Source organism: Salvelinus fontinalis, chromosome 1, assembly GCF_029448725.1.
Source record: "Salvelinus fontinalis isolate EN_2023a chromosome 1, ASM2944872v1, whole genome shotgun sequence".
NCBI lineage: Eukaryota > Metazoa > Chordata > Actinopteri > Salmoniformes > Salmonidae > Salvelinus > Salvelinus fontinalis.
This window is the reverse complement of record NC_074665.1, coordinates 37,469,570-37,494,969: the sequence shown is the minus strand read 5'-3', so window position 1 is coordinate 37,494,969 and position 25,400 is coordinate 37,469,570. Positions and strand designations below refer to the sequence as shown.

Below are 25,400 nucleotides of genomic sequence, written 5' to 3'. Positions count from 1 at the left end.
CAGTATGTTATCTATTATATATATAGTATGTTATATATGTTAGCTATCTACCTAACGTTAGTAGTTATACATCAAACTTGCCAGTATATTAACTATAGGCTATCTAACTACCCAACGTTTATTGACTTGATGATTCCCGTCATTCTTAGCCTAACTAAGTGGTATAGTCGTTGTGCGTTCTCAATGGACATTCGGGTGCTTTCATAAATTCGCTCTGGCTATTAACTCCGATTTCAGAGCACTCTCGTCTGAGTGTACCAGAGTACAGAATAATGAATTGATGAGCGCTCAACACCCGTTGAATATGGCCGGTGTCAGTAAACGGCAGCAAAAAAAACGGAACTAAATTGTTCCCAGCAGCACAGTTACAGTCACCAATGCTCTAGTTAACACGAAAACTGCCTACCCAGCTCTGCTAGGGCGAGTAAAATGGTCAGAATGGTCTCATTTGTGTCTGGAAGTAGCTAGCAAGCTAGCCAACGTTAGCTTGGGTGCTTGACTGCCGTTGTAAGGCCAGAATGCTCAAATCAACCCAACTCCTCGACCCAAACGTCTAGTGTGCGCTCCGAGAGCGAAACGGTCTGAATTTACAAACTGACAATCTGACAACGCTCGGAATTTATGAGCGCAGGCACTCGAGATTGAATTTAAGAACACACTCAAAGTTGAAAAATTTCTAACTAGTAATTTGTTATGCTAACGAGCTAGCAAGAGGTTGCATAGCAACAGCATAAACTTCCGGTAGAGAAGTAGAGAAGGCAAAGAGCAAGTACGCTCAACTGAAAGTTCAGTTACACTACAAATAGGGTGTGAAAATGTTATGCCCCTTAGATATTAATTTAGAATCCTCTTATGCTGTTGCCTACTCCCAACCATCACGTTGTACAGCGCCATATTTTTCATTCCATCCTAACAGAAACACTGAGGGTTTCATTTTTATTTTTCTCGGAATAGAAACACCATAATATTAATCAAATTAAGTGAACCAAATTTCTTAAAATCAATCCCATATACTATGTTATTACAAAAAAGTTTTTAAATTCTCTGGTAATGCCAATATGGATGACTATCAAATGCTTCTCAAAGATGCAATCTGGTGGTCAAACTAGCACTAACTCGCATTAACAGAAAAATGTCTGACAAATAAATAACGTGCCACAGAATGCTGCAGCAGCCCGCAAGGTGTGCTGTAGTATGACACAACTTTAAAAGGAGGAACCACTGTACATGTTTTATTTTTTTAAATCGGGCGTTGTTTTGTGTATCAGTAGATAATCCATGTGCCATGGTATTGGCACATCAAAAATCTCTTCCCAACTATTTTGCAATATGTATGGTGAAGCTGTAATTTATTTTGTTCTTAAATTAAACTGATACTTTTTTATTGATCAAAAGTTTCTTTATGACACAGTTCCTTATCTTCTTACACTTGCCTCTTCCATTTTTGAGGTAATTCTGCAGTCAGTTGGTTGTAATTTTGGACAGAGCAGACATTTCCATATATTTTGGTTAGCTGCATGTGTGACATAACTCCACCAGTCTTATTTATGATATCATTAACAAAGATTATACAATGTTTCATTTTATTCACCAAATGTTTTCATTTTTATTATCAAATAGTATATTTGAGTTGAACTATAATATTTGTAATATTTGTTCTGTCTTTTCTGGTGGATTACACTGAAATTGCAACCAGTTTTTTTATGGCTTGTTTTTATGGCTTTTTATGGCTTGTAAAAATAGAGATATTCTGGAGATGATTTCATTTTCAAATAACTGAAACTCGGATGTTGTAATCTGAATGAAGCGAAAAAGGTTTAGCATAGGGTGAGCCATTCTTACTGATCAGCTGGAAAACCTGTCCGGATTTTTGTTTGACTGAAGCCTTTAGTGACAGGTTCAATGTCATATTCATTACATAAATAGGCCCAATTAATTTTGTCTGGCTCGCTGTTAATTTTGTCTGGTTCGCTGTTACAAATTAAGTGGAATATTTTTTGCTCATACAATTTAAAAACACGTTGTTTGGTGTAGGCAGGGCCATAAGTAAATAGGTAAACGGGGATATTACTAAAGAATTGATCAAGTTGATTTTTCCACAAATAGACAGGGATTAAGCTTTCTATGGTAGCAAGATATTAACTATTTTTACTAACTTTATATTAAAAAGTATTGTAGTGAGATTATTTATTTATTTTCGGGATATGAATACTGAGTTTGTCCACAAGATGGCGCCGACAGAGAAGGCTGCCTCACTTCTAGTCCTTAGGAAACTTTGCAGTATTTCGTTTTTTTATGCATTGTTTTATGCGTTGTTAGCCCAGAAAATCTTAAGTTTTATTACATACAGCTGGGAAGAACTGTTGGATATCAGAGCGATGTCAACTTATCAGCACTACGACAAGGAATACGACTTTCCCGAAACGGATCCTTTGTCATGACCACCCAGGGCATTTTAACTGATTCCAGAGGCCAACCCAAAATAACGCGGCCGGAGAAGAGGAAGACAGAGCGGTCATCTGGTCAGACTTCGGAGGCGCGCACACCACCCAATGCTCCCGAGTATATTACTCGCTAATGTCCAGTCCTTAGATAACAAGGTCGACGAAATCGGGGTAAGTGTTGCTTTCCAGAGACACATCAGGGATTGTAACATACTCTGTTTCATGAAAACATGGCGCTCTCGGGATATGCTGTCAGAGTCGGTACAGCCACCTGGCTTCTCAGTGCGTCGCGCTGACAGGAATAAACATCTCTCCGGGAAGAAGAAGGGCGGGCTGTATGTTTCATGATTAACGACTCATGGTGTAATTGTAACAACATACAGGAACTCAAGTCCCTTTGTTCATCTGACCTAGAATTCCTCACAATCAAATGCCGACCGTATTATCTCCCAAGATAATTATCTTCAGTTATTGTCACAGCCGTGTATATCCCCCCTCAAGAAACTTCACTGGACTTTATGGAAACTGGAAACAATATATCCTGAGGCTACATTTATTGTAGATGGGGATTTTTAACAAAGCAAATTTGAGAACAAGGCTACCTAAATTCTTTCAGCATATCGACTGTAGCGCTCGCACTGGAAAAACACTGGACCATTGTTACTATAACTTCCGCAGTGCTAACAATGCCCTCCTTTTTGCACACATTTTGCTCCTCCCTTCCTATAGACAGAAACTCAAACAGGATGTACCGTGCTAAGGATTATTCAACGCTGGTCTGACCAATCAGAATCCACGCTTCAAGATTGTTTTCATCACGGGGACTGGGATATGTTCCGGGTCGCCTCAGAGAATAAAATTGACGTATGCGCTGATTGGGTGAATGAGTTTATAAGGAAGTGTATAGGAGATGTTGTACCCACTGGGACTATTAAAACCTTCCCTAACCAGAAACCGAGGATCAATGATGGCATTCGCGCAAAACTGAAAGCTTGAACCACCGATTTAACAATGGAAAGGTGACTGGGAATATGGCCGAATATAAACATTGTAGTTATTCCCTCCGCAAGGCAATCAAACAAGCAAAATGTCGTTATAGAGAGAATGGATTCGCAATTCAAACATATGTGACAGGGTCTACAGGGTCTACAAACAATCACGGACAACAAAAGGAAAACCAGCTACGTGACGGACACTGATGTCTTGCTTCCAGAAAAACTAAACACCTTCTTTGCCTGCTTTGAGGATAATACAGTGCCACCAACGCGGCCCTCTACCAAGGACTGTGGAATCTCCTTCTCCGTGGCTGACGTGAGTAAGACATTTAAACGTGTTAACCTCTCTGGTACAAGTGGGACGGTAGCGTCCCACCTCGACAACAGCCAGTGAAATTACAGGGCGCCAAATTCAAAACAACAGATAGCCCATAATTAAAATTCCTCAAACATACAAGTATTATACACCATTTTAACCTCTCTTGGGTACGTGAGACGTTAGCATCCCACCTCTTCAACAGCCAGTGAAACTGCTGGGCGCCAAATTCAAATACAGAAATACTCATTATAAAAATTCATAAAACAAAACATATTTTACAAGGGTTTAAAGGTTAACTTCTTGTGAATCCAACCACGGTGTCAGATTTAAAAAATGCTTTAGGTCGAAAGCATACCTTACGATTATTTGAGAACTTAGCCCAGCAGACAAATCATTACAAACAGTAACCAGCCAAGTAGAAGAGTTACACAAGTCAGAAATAGAGATAAAATTAATCCCTTACCTTTGATGATCTTCATATGGTTGCACTCAGCAGACATTCATTTACTCAATAAATGTTATTTTTGTTCGAAGTCTCTTTTGTATTCAAAAACCTCAGTTTTGTTTGCACGTTTTCTTCAGTAATCCACAGGTTCAAACGCAGTCAAAACAGGCAGACAAAAAAATCTAAATTGTATCCGTAAAGTTCATAGAAACATGTCAAACGATGTTTATATTCAATCCTCAGGTTGTTTTTAGCCTAAATAATCGATAATATTTCCACCGGACAATAACGTTGAAAGGTAAACAAGAAAGGCACTCTCTCGGTCACGTGCATGAAAAAGCTCTGTGACACTTTAGGGTCCACTCATTCAGACTGCTCTTACTTCCTCATTTTTCAGAATACAAGCCTGAAACAATTTCTAAAGACTGTTGACATCTAGTGGAAGGCATAGAAACTGCAATTTGAGTCCTAAGTCAATGGATACTGTAATGGCATAGAATATAAAACTACAAAACCAACAAAAGAAACTACTTCCTGAATGGATTTTTCTCAGGTTTTCGCCTGCCAAATCAGTTCTTTTATACTCACAGACTATTTTAACAGTTTTGGAAACTTTAGAGTGTTTTCTATCCAAATCTACCAGTTATATGCATATCATATCTTCCTGGGCCCGAGAAGCAGGCAGTTTAATTTGGGCATGCCTCTCATCCAAAATTCCGAATGCTGCCCCCTACCCTAGAGAAGTTAAAGTTAACTTCTTGTAAATCCAACCACAGTGTCCGATTTCAAAAAGGCTTTACGGCGAAAGCACACCATGCGATTATGTTAGGTCAGCGCTTAGCCACAGAAAACCCTACAGCCATTTTCCAGCCAAGGAGAGGTGTCACAAAAGTCAGAAATAGCGTTAAAATAAATCACTTACCTTTGATGATCTTCATCTGATGGCACTCCCAGGTCTCCATGTTAGAATTATTTTTCATTTTGTTCGATAAAGTTAATCTTTATGTCCAAATACCTCCATTTTGTTCACGCCTTTAGTCCAGTAATCCAAATGCACAAGGCGCGGGCACTAAGTCCAGACGAAAATTCAAAAAAATTCCATTATAGTTTGTAGAAACATGTCAAACGATGTATAGAATCAATCTTTAGGATGTGTTTATCATAAATCTTCAATAATATTCCAACCGAACAATTCCTTTGTCTTTAGAAATGAAAGGGAACGAAGCTCGTGCTCACGGCTATGCGCATGACTAAACTAAAGGCTTTTAGCCTGACCACTGGTTCAAACAGCTCTTATTCGCTCCCCTTTCATAGTAGAAGCATCAAACAAGGTTCTATAGACTGTTGACATCTAGTGGAAGCCTTAGGAAGTGCAATATGAACCCATTTCCACTGTATCTTGGATAGGCAAAGAGTTGAAACACTACAAACCTCAAGATTTCCCACTTCCTGGTTGGATTTTTTCTCTGTTTTTTGCCTGCCATATGAGTTCTGTTATACTCAGAGACATCATTCAAACAGTTTTAGAAACTTCAGAGTGTTTTCTATCCAAATCTACTAATTATATGCATTATCTAGCTGTTAGGACAGAGTAGCAGGCAGTTTACTCTGGGCACCTTTTTATCCAAGCTACTCAATACTGCCCCCCTGTCCCAAAGAAGTTAATGGAAGCAACATTATTTCCGCAATATTAAGCTGATCCTCCCCTAAAAAAAGAAAGAAAAAAGAACCATTCGCCGGGGGGGGGTGGGGGGTGGACGCATAATCCCTGCAGCACGAGAGTTCTCAAGATACCATTCTTGTTCTGAGAAATGAAGGCTATTCCATGAAAGAAATTGCCAAGAAACTGATGATCTCGTACAACTCTGTGTACTACTCCCTTCACAGAACAGAGCAAACTGTCTCTAACCAGAATATAAAGAGGAGTGGGGAGGCCTCGTGTTTTGCGGGTACTATTTAATGAAGCTGCCAGTTGAGTACTTGTGAGGTGTCTGTTTCTCAAACTAGACACTAATGTACTTGTCCTCTTGCTCAGTTGTACTCCGGGGCCTCCCACTCCTCTTTCTATTCTGGTTAAAGACAGTTTACGCTGTTCTGTGAAGGGAGTAGTACACAGAGTTGTACGAGATCTTCAGTTTCTTGGCAATTTCTTTCATGGAATAGCCTTCATTTCTCAGAACAAGAATAGACTGACGAAGTTTCAGAAGAAAGGTCATTGTTTCTAGCCATTTTGAGTCTGTAATCACAACCACAAAGGCTGATGCTCTCAACTAGTCTAAAGACGGCCAGTTTTATTGCTTCTTTAATCGGCACAACAATTTTCAGCTGTGCTAACATAGTTGCAAAAGGGTTTTCTAATAATAGCTAACTGTAAAAATGGAGCAGTTAGCTATGCACTTCAACAGTTGCGCAGTTAAGGCCCAACAAACTGTATCGCTTTTCAGCTTTTATAGAGAAGCACATCATTTTTGTATACATGGCAGTCAACAGATAGTGTGTAAAAAGCAGTTAGTTGTCTGTGCAGATTTTTGATAGCACGAGGTTGATAGGCTGAGTGCTCAACCGTCTAACTGCATTCACAATAGCGAAACACTATAATGTGCACCTTTCTGCAAGTTTCCATACATGTGCCTTTCTGTAGATAGTAAACCCATGGGATGTCACATGAATGACCTTAGCTATACGCCCAGTCTTATGACTAAGTCCCACAAAGACAAGTTTGTATCAGGTTAGAAAAAACACTAGCATATAACAAGAGACAATTCTTTAAAAAAGTAAAACACTGGATAGCATGACTAATTCTGTAATTTTCCATGACATCTGGCTTCACCATCATCAACTCATCTAACTCTAGTGAGTTGCCAGAAGCACCAGTCTCCGACATGTTGTGAAGGAACTCTCCGAAGCTGGCTTCATCACCATCAAAATCTATGTCTTTGTTTTGTCTACCTAATTGTTATGTCTACTTAAATGTTTTATCATTATCTCTAGGCCTATGCAACTCAGCTTTTAGCTGTGAATGTATAGCCTACAAGATGAAATTAACAAATGAAAAAATAAACCCTTCATATACTGTATATAGTATTTATATACCCCTGCATGTACTGTTAATATGGTGCTAACATGGCTGCCATATCATTTTGTAGTGTCATGTAAATAAAATATAGTGCAGAATCCTCAATCTCTAATTAATGGCTTTGAATGTAGCCAATACACTACAGAAAAAGAAACACATGGATCTATTGTCTATGTATTTACAGTAGCTACTGTGTATCATGTAAAATCAGTTTCATATTGAACCCACTAACAGTGGCAGAGTTGAAATTCACATAAATTCACCCAGATGTGTTGTGATATTCAATTTGCCACATGCTTTGTAAACAACAATCAGTGAAATGCTTGATTGCGGACACTTACCAGCAATGCAGAGAAAGAAAATAGAGAATTAATAGAAAAGTAAAATACTTCATAATAAAAGTAATAATAGATACACAATGTGTAATGATAAGGGGTATCAGTACGAGTCGATGTGCAGGATTACGAGGTAATTGAGGTAGATATGTACATATAACTAGGAATAAAGAGACAGATAGTAAACAGTAGCAGCAGCGTATGTGATGAGTCAAAAAAGTTGGTACAAAAAGGGTCAATGCAGGTAGTCCGGGTAGCTATTTGGTTAACTATTTAACTAACTATTTAGCAGTCTTATGGCTGTTCAGGGTCCTGTTGGTTCCAGACACGGTGTATTGGTACCGCTTGCTGTGCGGTAACAGAGAGAATTGTCTATCAATCAATCAATCAATTTTATTTTATATAGCCCTTCGTACATCAAATAATATCTCGAAGTGCTGTACAGAAACCCAGCCTAAAACCCCAAACAGCTAGAATGCAGGTGTAGAAGCACGGTGGCTAGGAAAAACTCCCTAGAAAGGCCAAAACCTAGGAAGAAACCTAGAGAGGAACCAGGCTATGAGGGGTGGCCAGTCCTCTTCTGGCTGTGCCGGGTGGAGATTATAACAGAACTATGCCAAGATGTTCAAAAATGTTCATAAGTGACAAGCATGGTCAAATAATAATCATGAATAATTTTCAGTTGGCTTTTCATAGCTGATCATTAAGAGTTGAAAAACAACAGGTCTGGGACAGGTGGCGGTTCCATAACCGCAGGCAGAACAGCTGAAACTGGAATAGCAGCAAGGCCAGGCAGACTGGGGACAGCAAGGAGTCACCACGGGCGGTAGTCCCGACGTATGGTCCTAGGGCTCAGGTCCTCCGAGAGAAAGAGAGAAGGAGAAAATTAGAGAGAGCCAAGATTTTCAAAATGTTCATAAATGACAAGCATGGTCAAATAATAATCAGGAATAAATCTCAGTTGGCTTTTCATAGCCGATCATTAAGAGTTGAAAACAGCAGGTCTGGGACAGGTAGGGGTTTCGTAACCGCAGGCAGAAACAGTTGAAACTGGAATAGCAGCAAGGCCGGGCGGACTGGGGACAGCAAGGTGTCAGCATGCCCGGTAGTCCTGACGTATGGTCCTAGGGCTCAGGTTCTCAGAGAGAAAGAGAGAACGAGAGAATTAGAGCGAGCATACTTAAATTCACACAGGACACTGGATAAGACAGGAGAAGTACTCCAGGTATAACCAACTGACCCTAGCCCCCCGACACATAAACTACTACAGCATAAATACTGGAGGCTGAGACAGGAGCGGTCAGGAGACACTGTGGCCCCATCCGAAGAAACCCCCGGACAGGGCCAAACAGGAAGGATATAACCCCACCCACTCTGCCAAAGCACAGCCCCCACACCACTAGAGGGATATCCTCAACCACCAACTTACAATCCTGAGACAAGGCCGAGTATAGCCCACAAAGGTCTCCACCACAGCACAACCAAGGGGGGGCGCCAACCCAGACAGGAAGTTCACGTCAGTAACTCAACCCACTCAAGTGACGCACCCCTCCTAGGGACGGCATGAAAGAGCACCAGCAAGCCAGTGACTCAGCCCCAGTAACAGGGTTAGAGGCAGAGAATCCCAGTGGAGAGAGGGGAACCGGCCCTGGAGAGACAGCAAGGGCGGTTCGTTGCTCCAGAGCCTTTCCGTTCACCTTCACACTCCTGGGCCAGACTACACTCAATCATATGACCTACTGAAGAGATAAGTCTTCAGTAAAGACTTAAAGGTTGAGACCGAGTCTGCGTCTCTCACATGGGTAGGCAGACTGTTCCATAAAAATGGAGATCTATAGGAGAAAGCCCTGCCTCCAGCTGTTTGCTTAGAAATTTTAGGGACAATTAGGAGGCCTGCGTCTTGTGACCGTAGCGTACGTGTAGGTATGTACGGCAGGACCAACTCGGAAAGATAGGTAGGAGCAAGCCCATGTAACGCTTTATAGGTTAACAGTAAAACCTTGAAATCAGCCCTTGCCTTAACGGGAAGCCAGTGTAGGGAAGCTAGCACTGGAGTAATATGATCAAATTTCTTGGTTCTAGTCAGGATTCTAGCAGCCGTATTTAGCACTAACTGAAGTTTATTTAGTGCTTTATCCGGGTAGCCGGAAAGTAGAGCATTGCAGTAGTCTAACCTAGAAGTAACAAATGCATGGATTAATTTTTCAGCATCATTTTTGGACAGAAAATTTCTGATTTTTGCAATGTTACGTAGATGGAAAAAAGCTGTCCTTGAAACAGTCTTGATATGTTCGTCAAAAGAGAGATCAGGGTCAAGAGTAACGCCGAGGTCCTTCACAGTTTTATTTGAGACGACTTTACAACCATCAAGATGAATTGTCAGATTTAACAGAAGATCTCTTTGTTTCTTGGAACCTAGAACAAGCATCTCTGTTTTGTCCGAGTTTAAAAGTAGAAAGTTTTCAGCCATCCACTTCCTTATGTCTGAAACACAGGCTTCTAGCGAGGGCAATTTTGGGGCTTCACCATGTTTCATTGAAATGTACAGCTGTGTGTCATCCGCATAGCAGTGAAAGTTAACATTATGTTTTCGAATAACATCCCCAAGAGGTAAAATATATAGTGAAAACAATAGTGGTCCTAAAACGGAACCTTGAGGAACACCGAAATGTACAGTTGATTTGTCAGAGGACAGACCATTCACAGAGACAAACTGATATCTTTCCGACAGGTAAGATCTAAACCAGGCCAGAACTTGTCCGTGTAGACCAATTTGGGTTTCCAGTCTCTCCAAAAGAATGTGGTGATCGATGGTGTCAAAGGCAGCGCTAAGGTCTAGTAGCACGAGGACAGATGCAGAGCCTCGGTCTGACGCCATTAAAAGGTCATTTACCACCTTCACAAGTGCAGTCTCAGTGCTATGATGGGGTCTAAAACCAGACTGAAGCATTTCGTATACATTGTTTGTCTTCAGAAAGGCAGTGAGTTGCTGCGCAACAGCTTTTTCTAAAATTTTTGAGAGGAATGGAAGATTCGATATAGGCCGATAGTTTTTTATATTTTCCGGGTCAAGGTTTGGCTTTTTCAAGAGAGGCTTTATCACTGCCACTTTTAGTGAGTTTGGTACACATCCGGTGGATAGAGAGCTGTTTATTATGTTCAACATAGGAGGGCCAAGCACAGGAAGCAGCTCCTTCAGCAGTTTAGTAGGAATAGGATCCAGTATGCAGCTTGAAGGTTTAGAGGCCATGATTATTTTCATCATTGTGTCAAGAGATATAGTACTAAAACACTTAAGTGTCTCTCCCGATCCCAGGCCCTCGCAGAGCTGTGCAGATCCAGGACAGCTAAGCCCTGGAGGAATACGCAGATTCAAAGAGGAGTCCGTAATTTGCTTTCTAATGGTCATGATCTTTTCCTCAAAGAAGTTCATGAATTTATTACTGCTGAAGTGAAAGCCATCCTCTCTTGGGGAATGCTGCTTTTTAGTTAGCTTTGCAACAGTATCAAAAATAAATTTTGGATTGTTCTTATTTTCCTCGATTAAGTTGGAAAAGTAGGATGATCGAGCAGCAGTGAGGGCTCTTCGGTACTGCACGGTACTGTCTTTCCAAGCTAGTCGGAAGACTTCCAGTTTTGTGTGGCGCCATTTCCGTTCCAATTTCCTGGAAGCTTGCTTCAAAGCTCGGGTATTTTCTGTATACCAGGGAGCTAGTTTCTTATGACAAATGTTTTTCGTTTTTAGGGGTGCAACTGCATCTAGGGTATTGCGCAAGGTTAAATTGATTTCCTCAGTTAAGTGGTTAACTGATTTTTGTCCTCTGACGTCCTTGGGTAGGCAGAAGGAGTCTGGAAGGGCATCAAGGAATTTTTGTGTTGTCTGAGAATTTATAGCACGACTTTTGATGCTCCTTGATTGGGGTCTGAGCAGATTATTTGTTGCGATTGCAAACGTAATAAAATGGTGGTCCGATAGTCCAGGATTATGTGGAAAAACATTAAGATCTACAACATTTATTCCATGGGACAAAACTAGGTCCAGAGTATGACTGTGGCAGTGAGTAGGTCCAGAGACATGTTGGACAAAACCCACTGAGTCGATGATGGCTCCGAAAGACTTTTGGAGTGGGTCTGTGGACTTCTCCATGTGAATATTAAAATCACCAAAAATTAGAATATGATCTGCTATGACTACAAGGTCTGATAGGAATTCAGGAAACTCAGAGAGGAACGCTGTATATGGCCCAGGAGGCCTGTAAACAGTAGCTATAAAAAGTGATTGAGTAGGCTGCATAGATTTCATGACTAGAAGCTCAAAAGACGAAAACGCCATTTTTTTTTTTGTAAATTGAAATTTGCTATCGTAGATGTTAGCAACACCTCCGCCTTTGCGGGATGCACGGGGGATATGGTCACTAGTGTAACCAGGAGGTGAGGCCTCATTTAACACAGTAAATTCATCAGGCTTAAGCCATGTTTCAGTCAGGCCAATCACATCAAGATTATGATCAGTGATTAGTTCATTGACTATGACTGCCTTTGAAGTGAGGGATCTAACATTAAGTAACCCTATTTTGAGATGTGAGGTATCACGATCTCTTTCAATAATGGCAGGAATGGAGGAGGTCTTTATCCTAATAAGATTGCTAAGGCGAACACCGCCATGTTTAGTTTTGCCCAACCTAGGTCGAGGCACAGACACAGTCTCAATGGGTATGGCTGAGCTGACTACACTGACTGTGCTATTGGCAGACTCCACTAAGCTGGCAGGTTGGCTAACAGCCTGCTGCCTGGCCTGCACCCTATTTCATTGTGGGGCTAAAGGAGTTAGAGCCCTATCTATGTTGGTAGATAAGATGAGAGCACCCCTCCAGGTAGGATGGAGTCCGTCACTCCTTAGCAGGTCAGGCTTGGTCCTGTTTGTGGGTGAGTCCCAGAAAGAGGGCCAATTATCTACAAATTCTATCTTTTGGGAGGGGCAGAAAACAGTTTTCAACCAGCGATTGAGTGCTGAGACTCTGCTGTAGAGCTCGTCACTCCCCCTAACTGGGAGGGGGCCAGAGACAATTACTCGATGCCGACACATCTTTCTAGCTGATTTACACGCTGAAGCTATGTTGCACTTGGTGACCTCTGACTGTTTCATCCTAACATCGTTGGTGCCGACGTGGATAACAATATCTCTATACTCTCTACACTCGCCAGATTTAGCTTTAGCCAGCACCATCTTAAGATTAGCCTTAACGTCGGTAGCCCTGCCCCCTGTTAAACAGTGTATGATCGCTGGGTGATTCGTTTTAAGTCTAATACTGCGGGTAATGGAGTCGCCAATGACTAGGGTTTTCAATTTGTCAGAGCTAACGGTGGGAGCCTTCGGCGTCTCAGACCCCGTAACGAGAGGAGTAGAGACAAGAGAAGACTCAGACTCAGACTCCGACTCGCTACATAATGGGGAAAACCGGTTGAAAGTTTCTGTCGGCTGAATGAGCGACACCGGTTGAGCATTCCAACAGCATTTCCCTCCAGAAGCCATGAGAAAGTTGTCCGGCTGCGGGGACTGTGCGGGGGGATTTATACTAACGTTACTATCTGTACTTACTGGTGGCACAGACGCTGTTTCTTCCTTTCCTACACTGAAATTACCCTTGCCTAACGATTGCGTCTGAAGCTGGGCTTGCAGCACAGCTATTTTCGCCGTAAGGCGATCGTTCTCCTGTATATTATGAGTACAGCGACTGCAATTAGAAGACATCATGTTAATGTTACTACTTAGCTTCGGCTGTTGAAGGTGTTGACGAACCATGTCCAGATAAAGCGTCCGGAGTGAAAAAGTTGAATGAGGGAAAAAAGTTGCGATGGAAAAACTAAAAATATAAACGGTAATTAAAAACAGAAACAAAACAAAAAACGTAAAGTTGTCAGCTAGCAAAGTAAAGTAAAGTTGGCAGCAAAACGCACAGCAACACGTCTGCAGATTCAGGTTCTCCAACCCTGTTCCTGGAGAACTACCCTACTGTGGGATTCTGTTCCAACCGCAGTTGTAACTAACCTGATTCATATTATCAACCACCTAATTATTAGAATTAAGTACGCTAGATTAAGATTGGAGTGAAAACCTACAGAACAGTAGCTCTCCAGAAACAGGGTTGGAGACCCCTGGTCTATGACTTGGGTGGCTGGAGTCTTTGACAATTTTTAGGGCTTTCCTCTGACACCGCCTGGTATAGAGGTCCTAGATGGCAGGGAGCTCAGCCCAAGTGATATACTGGGCCTTATGCACTACCCTCTGTAGCGCCTTGCAGTCGGATGCCAAGCAGTTGCCATACCAAGTGGTGATGCAGCCAGTCAAGATGCTCTCAATCTGTAGAAATTTGAGGATCTGAGGGCCCATGACAAATCTTTTCAGGCTCCTGAGGGGGAATAGGCATTGTTGTCATCTTCGCGACTGTGTTGTTGTGTTTGGACTATGATAGGTCCTTAGTGATGAGGAAACCGAGGAATTTGAAGGTTTCACCCGCTCCACTTCAGCCACGTCGATGTGAATTGGGGCGTGCTCCTTTGACTTTCTGACATTGAGGGAGAGGTTGTTGTCCTGGCACCACACTGCCAGGTCTCTGACCTCCTCCCTTTAGGCTGTCTCATCGTTGCCAGTTATCAGGCCTACCACCGTTGTGTCATTGGCAATATTAATGACGGTATTGGAGTCATATGCAGCGACGCATTCACGGGTAAACAGGGAGTACAGGAGGGGGGCATGCACCCGTTAGGTGCCCCTGTGTTGAGAGTCAGCATGACGGATATGTTGTTGCCGATCCAGTTGCAGAGGGAGGTGTTCAGTCCCAGGGTTAGTAAAGCGCTTGGAGGGCATTATGGTGTTGAATGCTGAGCTGTAGTCAAGGAACATAATTTTAATTAAGGTGTTCCTTTTGTCCAAGTGGGAAAGGGCAGTGTGGAGTGCAATATAAATTTGCATGATCTGTGGATCTGTTGGGGTGGAATGCGAATTGGAGTGGGTCCAGGGTGTCTGGGATGATGGTGTTGATGTGAGACATGACCAGCCTTTAGAAAGCGTTTCATGGCTACAGATGTGAGTGCTACGGGGTTATGGTCATGTAGACAGGTTACCTTGGCGTTCTTGGGCACATGGATTAGGGTAGTCTGCTTGAAACATGTACAGTAGGTATTAGAGACTGGGTCAGGGATAGGGTTAGGGTTAGCTGGTCTGGTAGACTCATGTCACTGGGCAGCTCGCGGCTGAGTTTCCCTTTGTAATCCGCGATAGTTTGTAAACCCTGCCACGTCCGACGAGCGTCACAGCCGTTGTGGTAGGATTCGATCTTAGTCCTGTATTGATACTTTGCCTGTTTGATGGTTCATCAGAGGGCATAGCGGGATTTCTTATAAGCATTCGGGTTAGTGTCCCACTCCTTGAAAGTAGCAGCTCTAGCCTTTAGCTCAATGTAGATGTTGCCTGTAGTTGAACAGGTGACATGCTGGTAGAAATTATGTCAAATGGATTTCAGTTTTCCTGAATTAAAATCATCGGCCACTAGGAGCGCTGCCTCTTAAGAGGTTCACAAAGAGACACACACCACCCCCTTGACCTTACCCGACGCTTCTGCTCTGTCCTACCGATGCATTGAAAAACTAGTTAGTTGTATATTATCCATGTCCTTGTTCAGCCAAGTTTCTGAGAAACATAGGATATTGCAGTTCTTCAGGTCCCGTTCGTAGTAAAGTCTCGAACAAAGCTTGACCAGTTTCTCCAGTGACTGTAAATTCGCTAGTAGAACGGAGGATAGAGGTGGTTTATTGACACAGCACTTTGATTCCTCATAGAATTATGAAAATGAATTGCTTGGTATTGAAGCTCATTTTTTTTAAATCAACCAAACATTCTAAATGTAAACATTCTGCAAACTTTGCATCGGTCACTCAGAATTCCCATGACAATGAAACAGAATGAAATTATTGGATGTAACATATTGTGCATCATGTAAAATCTGTTTTACATTGAACCCAGAGTTGAAACAAACACACACACACACACACACACACACACACACACATAATACAGCCCAAGCCTGTAATGAGCCTTTATAAGCAAACATTAATTTGATTAGTATATTTATGATGAGAAATGTTCTGGTAACCATTGTGTTGTTGTGCAGGCAAGATCATAGCCAACCGGACGGTGGACTTTGAGCAGGTGCAGTGGCTGAACTTCACAGTGAGAGCCCAGGACCACGGCAGTCCACCTAGAGTGGCTGAGCTTCCTGTCTACCTGCGTATAGTCGATGTCAATGATAACAACCCTATCTTTAAACAACCCTCTTACCAGGTACCAAAAATACGGATTCATAACATACACTGCAAAATGCTTCACCATTAGTAGTACTCACTTGATATAATTTCTATTGTGATGGTCTGAGTTTGAGCACTCGTCTTGTTTTTGTTGTTGCCACTGTTTACTGTGACTGCCCCCATCCCCTTTATTGTCCTCTTTTTTTGTTTTCTGTAAAATGAATGTTGATTTCATTTGATTAGTCAAGACATCAATGTAACATTTGTATTTATTATGGATCACATTAGATGCTGCCAAGGCAGCAGCTAATCTTCCTGGGGCCAGCAAAATTAAGAAACATTTTTTGAAACATTAGAATACATTTACAACAGATTTCACAACATATTAAGTGTGTGCTCGCAGGCTCCTACTCTACTACCACATGTCTGTGTTACTTCACAGTCCCTGCTGTTCCATAAGGTGTATTTTTATCTCTGTTCATTTTTCATCAAATTTTACTGCTTGCAGGAGTTACTTGATGTGGAATAGAGTTCCATGTAGTCATGGCTCTATGTAGTACTGTGCGCCTCCCATAATCTGTTCTGGACTTGGGGACTGTGAAGAGACCTCTTGTGGCATGTCTTGTGGGGTATGCATGGGTGTCCGAGCTGTGTGCCAGTAATTCAAACAGACAGCTTGGTGCATTCAACATGTCAATAAATGCAAGTAGTGATGAAGTCAATCTCTCTTCCACTTTGAGGCAGGAGAGATTGACAAGCATATTATTAATGTTAGCTCTCTGTGTACATCCAAGGGCCAGCCGTGCTGCCCTGTTCTGAGCCAATTACATCAAGGTGTTCTGTCTGATGTCCCTTTGCAGAAGCCAGTGTTTGAGGATGTTTACTTGGGCACGGTCATAGTGAGAGTCAGTGCCACAGACGCAGACTCTGGCCTCTTCTCTGTCATCGAGTACAGCCTAGTAGATGGAGAGGGCAAGTTTGGCATCACTCCATCCACCGTGAGTTCTAAAACACACACACACACTTTGTAGTTCTTGAAGTGGACTTCGCTTTTTTACTTCACGTATCACTGCACTTCATGCACAGAGATGACAAAGCGTGTTTCAAAAATCATCATAACGAATTACTTTAAACGAAAGCATTTAATAAAGACTCCCAGATGGCGCAGCGGTCTAAGACACTCCATCTCAGTGCTAGTGGCATCGCTATAGACGATTCCAGGCTGTATCACAACCGGCTGTGATTTGGAGTCTCATTTAAAAAAAAAAATTATTTAACCTTTATTTAACCAGGAAGGGCTCATTGAGACTTAAAATCTATTTTTCAAGAGCGTCCTGGCCAAGATAGGCAGCACCAAGTCATGACAAAAATTACAGACAAACAACATGAAAAACTACAAGTAATCTAGTAAAAAACATAGAATTCACAAGAGTATAACAAAAATCAAAAACAGCAAATTAAAAACATTGACAGGTCAGGGAATAAGTCTCAAGATCATTCATCAGTGATTTAAAAATACCAATCGGAACAAGTTCTTCCAGTTTAACTTCTTTGGGCTGCAAGCCCGAAGCCGGGCACAATATGACAACAGCCACTTCAAGTGCAGGGTGCGAAATTCTAATTATATTTTTTAGAAATATTTAACTTTCACACATTAACAAGTCCAATACAGCATATGAAAGGTAAACATTTTGTGAATCCAGCCAACATGTCCGATTTTTAAAATGTTTTACAGCGAAAACACCACGTATATTTATGTTAGCTCACCACCAAATACAAAAAAGGACAGACATTTTTCACAGCACAGGTAGCATGCACAAAACCAACCTAACTAATCAAGAACCAACCAAACTAACCAAGAAACAACTTCATCAGATGACAGTCTTATAACATGTTATTCAATAAATCTATGTTTTGTTCGAAAAATGTGCATATTTGAGCTATAAATCAGTTTTACATTGCAGCTACCATCACAGCTACCGTCAGATATAGCACCGAAGCAGCCAGAGTAATTACAGACACCAACGTCAAATACCTAAATACTCATCATAAAACATTTCTGAAAAATACATGGTGTACAGCAAATGAAAGACAGGCATCTTGTGATTCCAGCCAATGTTTCCGATTTCTTAAGTGTTTTACAGCGAAAACACAATATAGCATTATATTAGCTTACCACAATAGCCAGAAACACAAGCCATTCCCCAGCAGCAAAAGTTAGCGATCGTAACAAACCAGCAAAAGATATATAATTTTTGACTAACCTTGATAAGCTTCATCAGATGACAGTCCTATAACATCAGGGTATACATACACTTATGTTTTGTTCGAAAATGTGCATATTTAGAGCTGAAATCAGTGGTTATACATTGTGCTAACGTAGCATCTTTTTCCCAGAATGTGCGGATATTTTTATGACACTCAACTATTCTGACCAAATAACTATACATAAACGTTAGTAAAAAATACATGTTGTATAGGAAATGAGAGATACACTAGTTCTTAATGCAATCGCCGTGTTAGAATTCTAAAAATAACTTCATTACGACATCCAGCTTAGTTATAGCGAGAGAGTACCCAAAATCTGGGCGCAAACTACTAGTACAACATGTTCGACAGATATATGAAATAGCATCATAAAATGGGTCCTACTTTTGATGATCTTCCATCAGAATGTTGTACAAGGGGTCCTTTGTCCAGAACAATCGTTGTTTGGATTTAGAATGTCCTCTTCTCCAGTCAATTAGCACGGAAAGCTAGCAAAGTGGCGCGAAGCTCTCCTTCCTGAACATACGCAGACAAAGCAACACGCCTAACGTCCCGAAAAAAATTCAATAATCTAATAAAACTATATTGAAAAAACATACTTTACGATGATATTGTCACATGTATCAAATAAAATCAAAGCCGGAGATATTAGTCGTCTATAACGACAGCTTTTCAGAAGGCAATACCAGGTCCCTTCACGCGCTCTCCAGAAAACAGGAAACTGGTGACACGTCATACAAAGAGCTTTTATTCGACCCTAGATCAAGTTATACACTCCATTTCTTCTCTCACTGCCTGTCGACATCTAGTGGAAGACGTATGAAGTGCATGTATACTAATACATATCAAGGACATTTATAGGCAGGCCCTAGAATAGAGCATCGATTTCAGATTTTCCACTTCCTGTCAGGAAGTTTGCTGCAAAATGAGTTCTGTTTTACTCACAGATATAATTCAAACAGTTTTAGAAACTACAGTGTTTTCTATCCAATAGTAATAATAATATGCATATTGTACGAGCAAGAATTGAGTACGAGGCCGTTTGAAATGGGCACCTTTTATCCAGGCTACTCAATACTGCCCCTGCAGCCCAAAGAGGTTAAAAGTATTTTGTAATGTGTTCCAAGAAGATGGAGCAGAGTACATAAAAGCCCTTTTACCAAATTCAGTTCGATCATTTGGAACATTTAGCAGGATAAAGTCCAGCGAACGAAGAGAGTACCCACCACATTTCTGAACATTAAAAATGCCCAAATAAAAAGGTTATAAAACCAAAATGGCTTTTTAAATAAAAGTATACCAGTGACTGAGCCTACAAGTGACTAGAGAAGGCCAGCCAACCCTGGTATACAAAGTGCAGTGGTGCGTAAGGGTTTTGCAGTTTAAAATAAATCTCAAAGTGCCATGGTAAAGGGTGTCAATTGATCTCAAACACTAAGTGGAAGCATTCATATATAAAATATCCCCACAGTCTAGTAAAGGCATAAATGTAGCTGATACTAGCCTCCTTCTGGCTTCAAAAGAAAAACAGGCCTTATTCCTAAAATAAAATCCTAATTTCAGCTTCAATTTTTTTGTAAGTTTTTGAATATGCAATTTAAAAGAGAGGCCGTCATCAATTAAAATTCCAAGATATTTATATGAGCTTACAACCTCAATCTCTTTGCCCTGACAGGTAGTAATAGGTGAAAGGTTCAGAGTTCTATTTCTTGCTTTAGAAAACACCATTAGTTTAGTTTTGTCAGTATTGAGGATAAGCTTCAATTGACACAAGGTATGTTGAACAGTATAAAAAGCAGTTTGCAAGTTCTGGAAAGCTTTTGTAAGAGACGAGGCACAACAGTAAATAACAGTATCATCAGCATAAAAATGAAGTTGCGCATTTTGGACATTTTTGTCCAAATCATTTATATAAATAGTGAATAAGAGAGGACCAAGTACAGAGCATTGGGGCACACCATTAAAGACAGACAATTTAACAGACATAAGCCCATCAAATTGAGTGCACTCAAGTTCTATCAGACATATAGTTAGTAAACCATGCAACTGCATGCTCTGAAAGACCTGCACTCGACAATCTCTGCCTTAGTATAGCATGATCAACTGTATCAAAAGCCTTAGAGAGATCACTAAAAAGTGAGACACAGTGCTGTTTTTTCTCAAGGGCTTCAGTGATATCATTTAAAACCTTCATGGCTGCTGTAATTGTGCTATGCTTCTTCCTGAAGCCCGATTGGTACATTGATAAAATAGTAAAGTAAATAGTTAGTAAATAAAAACTCTTTTAGCTGTTCACTCACAAGGGTTTGAAGTATTTTCACCAGGGGTGACAGCTTTGAGATTGACCTATAATTATTTAAAAGAGTTGGATCTCCCCCTTTTAAAAGTGGTAGGACAAATGCTGATTTCCAGATTTTCTGAATTTCATTACATTCCAGGGTTAGATTGAACAGATATGTAAGTGGTTCAGCTATGAAATCAACTGCCAGATTTAAAAAGCAGGGATCCAAAAGATCATGACCTGCAGGCTTTCTCTGATATAAGGATTTCAGGGCTTTATGTACCACCCGCACTGAGAATGGCAAAAAGCTAAAAGTTTGACCAGCTCTCACTGGTTCATCCACACAGGGTTGTACAGAGACAGAGGACACTGGTTCATCCACACATGGTTGTACAGAGACAGAGGACACTGGTTCATCCACACAGAGTTGTACAGAGACAGAGGACACTGAATCAAACAGCCTACCAGATGATACAAAGTGCTCATTGAAACAATTCAGCATTTCAGTTTTGTCATATACAGCAACAGAGTCCTTCAAACACATGACGGTAATTCATTAACATTACTGTTACCAGACATAGACTTAATAGCCTTCCAAAACTTTCTAGGGTCATTCAGGTTATCAGTGGTAACAGACATAAAATATTCACTTGGCCTTCCTGAGAAGAAAATAACACTTGTTTCGTAACTGCCTAAAAATAAACCAATCAGCATCAGAACATGATTTCCTTGCTTTAGCCCAGGCTAGATTACGGTCGTGAATAATACAAGACAGCTCAGAAGAAAACCATGGATTATCCCACCCTTTAAACCTGAGCCTGCGGAATGGGGCATGTTTGTTTACTATTTGGGAAAAACCATCATGAAAGAATATCCAGGCAGTTTCCACAGGGATAAACTCAATTTTGCTCCAGTCAAAATAAAACAAATCATGAAAGAAAGCCTGCTCATTAAAACACTTCAAATTTCTCTTATGAATAAAATGTGGGTTTGTCTTGGGAACCTTAGTATTTCTAACAGCAACAACAGCACAATGGTCACTTATGGGAATGAGAGGGCTACTTGCACAGTGTTGGGAATGGATCAGTGATTGAATGAGGGTATGACGCATGAGTTGAGGCTTGACTTCAGTGCAGGACAGGGGTTGAGGTTTTCATATTAAATATAATTTATTTTGGGATATCACTTGAAAGTATTAATTAAAACGCTGGTCCTTGATGGTAAAAACAATAACACATATAATTAGGCTTCAGCGCAGGTGTCAGGCGGTGGGTGTAGCTGGTGCATGAAGTCAGGCGCAGGAGAGCAGAGATGAGTAAACAACGCACTTTACTTAATAAATAGCACAAAGTAACAGTACCAATGTGCGAACAATAACGGTTGCCACAAAACACGGGTGAAAACAGCACCCGGGAAAAAAACAGCCGGAAACGTACCGACCTGAACAATAAACAATCACACACAAAGACATGGGGGGAAACAGAGGGTTAAATACATGACCAGTAATTGGGAAATGAAAACCAGGTGTTTGGGAAACAAAGACAAAACCAATGGAAAATGAAAAGTGGATCGGCGATGGCTAGAAGACCGGCGACATCGACCGCAGAGCGCCGCCCGAACAAGGAGAGGAACCGACTTCGGCAGAAGTCGTGACAGCAGGACAGGCTCATCATGGATAGATGGTGTTGGAGAAGAGCTCAACTCTTCCACTGAGGGCAAGACAGGATTTGACTGGGAAGACAAAAAACAATAACACAATACACTACACAGTTAGAAAAAGCTAATAATGAGTTAGTCCAAGCAAGGAGTAAAAACATTGATGTGTAATAATATGATTGTGTTTGTGTGTGTGATTGAATCTGCAGTACAATATCAACAAAATCAATATCAACAATATTAACAAAAAACAATTAGAAACTCCTCTCTTTCTTTCTCTCTCTTCAGACTAGTAATGAGAGAAAATTGATAGAGGTACTCACAGTGCTTGGAGAGGAAACATTAAACGTGCCAGTGGATGAGTGGGCACATGAGACGTGGCTTCAGTTCATGTCAGGAGAGAGTTAACAATGGTAGGGCAGTGGAGTGGTGACCACCATTCCATTACAGGTGCTTAATTGTAGGTTTGGGCAACGAGTTTCTCCATGAAGTTAAGTTCAGACATCTCATAATTCACAAAGTCAAACAGACTGTGCATCTCGCCCACTTGACACATCAAAGTAGCCCAAGAAACGTTCCTGAATAAAATCGTCCACATACCTGACGATAACTGACAACTGCAAGCAGACTGGTGGCATAATTATGGCACCGGGCGATGCAAAACAATCTCTCCCATTGTCAGACTCTTTTTACCAGTCCGGATACACGCTCAGCTGCCTAGAACGTTTGGCTGCCCAGAGGTGGCATGCAGCAAAACAGCAACTGAATGTTGTTTTTTGATCATCATTGCAAATATTAGCTAAGCTGCTCAGGAGGAAGACAGGCAGTTCAGTAGTGTTCTCTATTTAGAAACTACGATATGGCTGCAACTATAAAGAATAGCCTTCATCATCAAACAAAATGTGTCCAAAGTGTAGTGACTGTGTCCTGCTCGTGCAACTTCAATATCCTTTACAACAGACAGACAGGGAAGGTTGTAGCATTCATAATATTGTGGGCGGTGCAGTTGCCGTACCAGGCGGTGATACAGTCCGACAGGATGCTCTCAATTGTGCATCTGTAAAAGTTTGTGAGGGTTTTAGGTGACAAGCCAAATTTCTTCAGACTCCTTCTTTACCACACTGTCTGTGTGGGTGGACCATTTCAGTTTCTTAGTAATATATACACCGAGGAACTTAGAATCATGTAGTAACCAAAAAAGTTTTAAACAAATCAAAAAATATTCTTCAAAGTATTTGTATTTCTATTCATTATGAATCCCCATTAGCTGCTGCCAAAGCAGCAGCTACTCTGTCTATGCGTCTATGTGTGTCTGTGCCAATGTTTGTGTTGCTTCGCAGTCCCTGCTGTTCCATAAGGTGTTTTTTAAATCTAATTTTACTGCTTGCGTCAGTTACTTGATGTGGAATAGAGTTCCATGTAGTCATAGCTCTATGTAGTACTGTGTGCCTCCCATAGTCTGTTCTGGACTTGGGGACTGTGAAGAGACCTCTTGTGGCATGTCTTATGGGGTATTCATGGGTGTCCGAGCTGTGTGCCAGTAGTTTAGACAGAGAGCTCGGTGCATTCAACATGTCAATAGCTCTCATAAATAAAAGTAGTGATGAAGTCAATCTCTCCTCCACTTTCAGCTGTCCATCTCTCCTCCACTTTCAGCCAGGAGAGATTGACATACATACCATTAATATTAGCTCTCGGTGTACATCCAAGGGCCAGCCGTGCTGCCCTGTTCTGAGCCAATTGCAATTTTCCCAAGTCCTTTTTTTGTGGCACCTGACCACACGACTGAACAGTATTATAAGGTGTGACAAAACTAGGGCCTGTAGGACCTGCCATGTTGATAGTGTTGTTAAGACGGCAGAGCATCACTTAATTATGACAGACTTCTCCCCATTTTAGCTACTACTGCATTAATATGTTTTGACCATGACAGTTTACAATCTAGTGTTACTCCAAGCAGTTTAGTCATCTCAACTTGCTCAATTTACACATGATTTATTACAAGATTTAGGTTTCGGGTTTAGAGAGTGTTTTGTTCCAAATACAATGCTTTTAGTTTTATAAGTATTTAGGGCTAACTTATTCCTTGCCACCCACTCTGAAACCAGCTGCAGCTCTGTGTTGTGTGTTGCAGTCATTTAAGTCACTGTAGTGTATAGTGTTGAGTCATCCGCATACATAGACACAATGGCTTTGCTCAAAGTCAGTGGCATGTTGTTAGTCAAAATTGAAAAGCAAGGGGCCTAAACAGCTACCCTGGGATTTCCTGATTATAACTGGATTATATTTGAGAGGCTTCCATTAAAGAACACCCTCTATGTTCTGTTAGACAAGTAACTCTTTATCCACATTATAGCAGGGGTTGTAAAGCCATAACACATACATTTTTCCAGCAGCAGACTATGATAGATAATGTCAAAAGCTGCTTGGAAGTCTAACAAGACAGCCCCCACAATCATTTATCATCAATTTCTCTCAGCCAATCATCAGTAATTTGTGTAAGTGCTGTGCTTGTTGAGTGTCCTTCCCTTTAAGCATGCTGAAATTCTGTTGTTAATTTGTTTTCTGTGAAATAGCATTGTATCTGGTCAAACATCATTTTTTCCAAAAGTTTACTGAGGGTTGGTAACAGGCTGATTGGTCGGCTTTTTGAGCCAGTAAAGGGGGCTTTACTATTCTTGGGTAGCGGAATGACTTTAGCTTCCCTCCAGGCCTGAGGGCACACGCTCTCTAGTAGGCTTAAATTGGAGATTTGGCAAATAGGAGTGGCAATATCATCTGCTATTATCCTCAGTAATTTTCTATCCAGATTGTCAGACCCCGGTGACTTGTCATTGTTGATAGATAACAAAAAAAAATTCACCTCTTCCACACTGACTTCCACACTGCAATTTTTGCCTTTCATAATTTGGTCCGATATACTTGGATGCATAGTATCAGCGTTTGTTGCTGGCATGTCATCCCTAAATTTGCTTATCTTGCCAATGAAAAAGTTAGGAGTTTGAGGGCAGCCCTTGAGCCCAACAGGGATGTGCAATCCTACTCAAACGAAATCCGTGACCTACTACATTCACAAGATAATAAGCATATGAGGCTACTTCATTTGAAGTTAGCCTACATAAAACACCATGTCATTTTGCACAAATTTGTAAGTTAACCTTTTGTTTCGACATATAGTCTGCTGGCCTAGCTGTTACTCTCTAAAAGATGCTATGCACGTTGTTGGCAAATGGAGGCGATTGATTCAGCCCAGACATTGTAGCTAATTCGAAGGGCA

General features: G+C 41.2%; 1 protein-coding gene across 3 annotated transcripts in view; it reads left to right on the top strand.

Moving 5' to 3' along the window:
- Nucleotides 1-25,400, top strand: part of LOC129853969 (cadherin-23-like) — a 565,813-nt gene that overhangs the window by 498,137 nt on the left and 42,276 nt on the right. For all 3 annotated transcript variants that reach the window (XM_055920546.1, XM_055920536.1, XM_055920554.1), the window contains 2 exons: nt 15,786-15,955; nt 16,779-16,916. In XM_055920546.1, the coding sequence (XP_055776521.1) occupies nt 15,786-15,955; nt 16,779-16,916 (308 nt within the window). The remainder of the gene's footprint in view (nt 1-15,785; nt 15,956-16,778; nt 16,917-25,400) is intronic.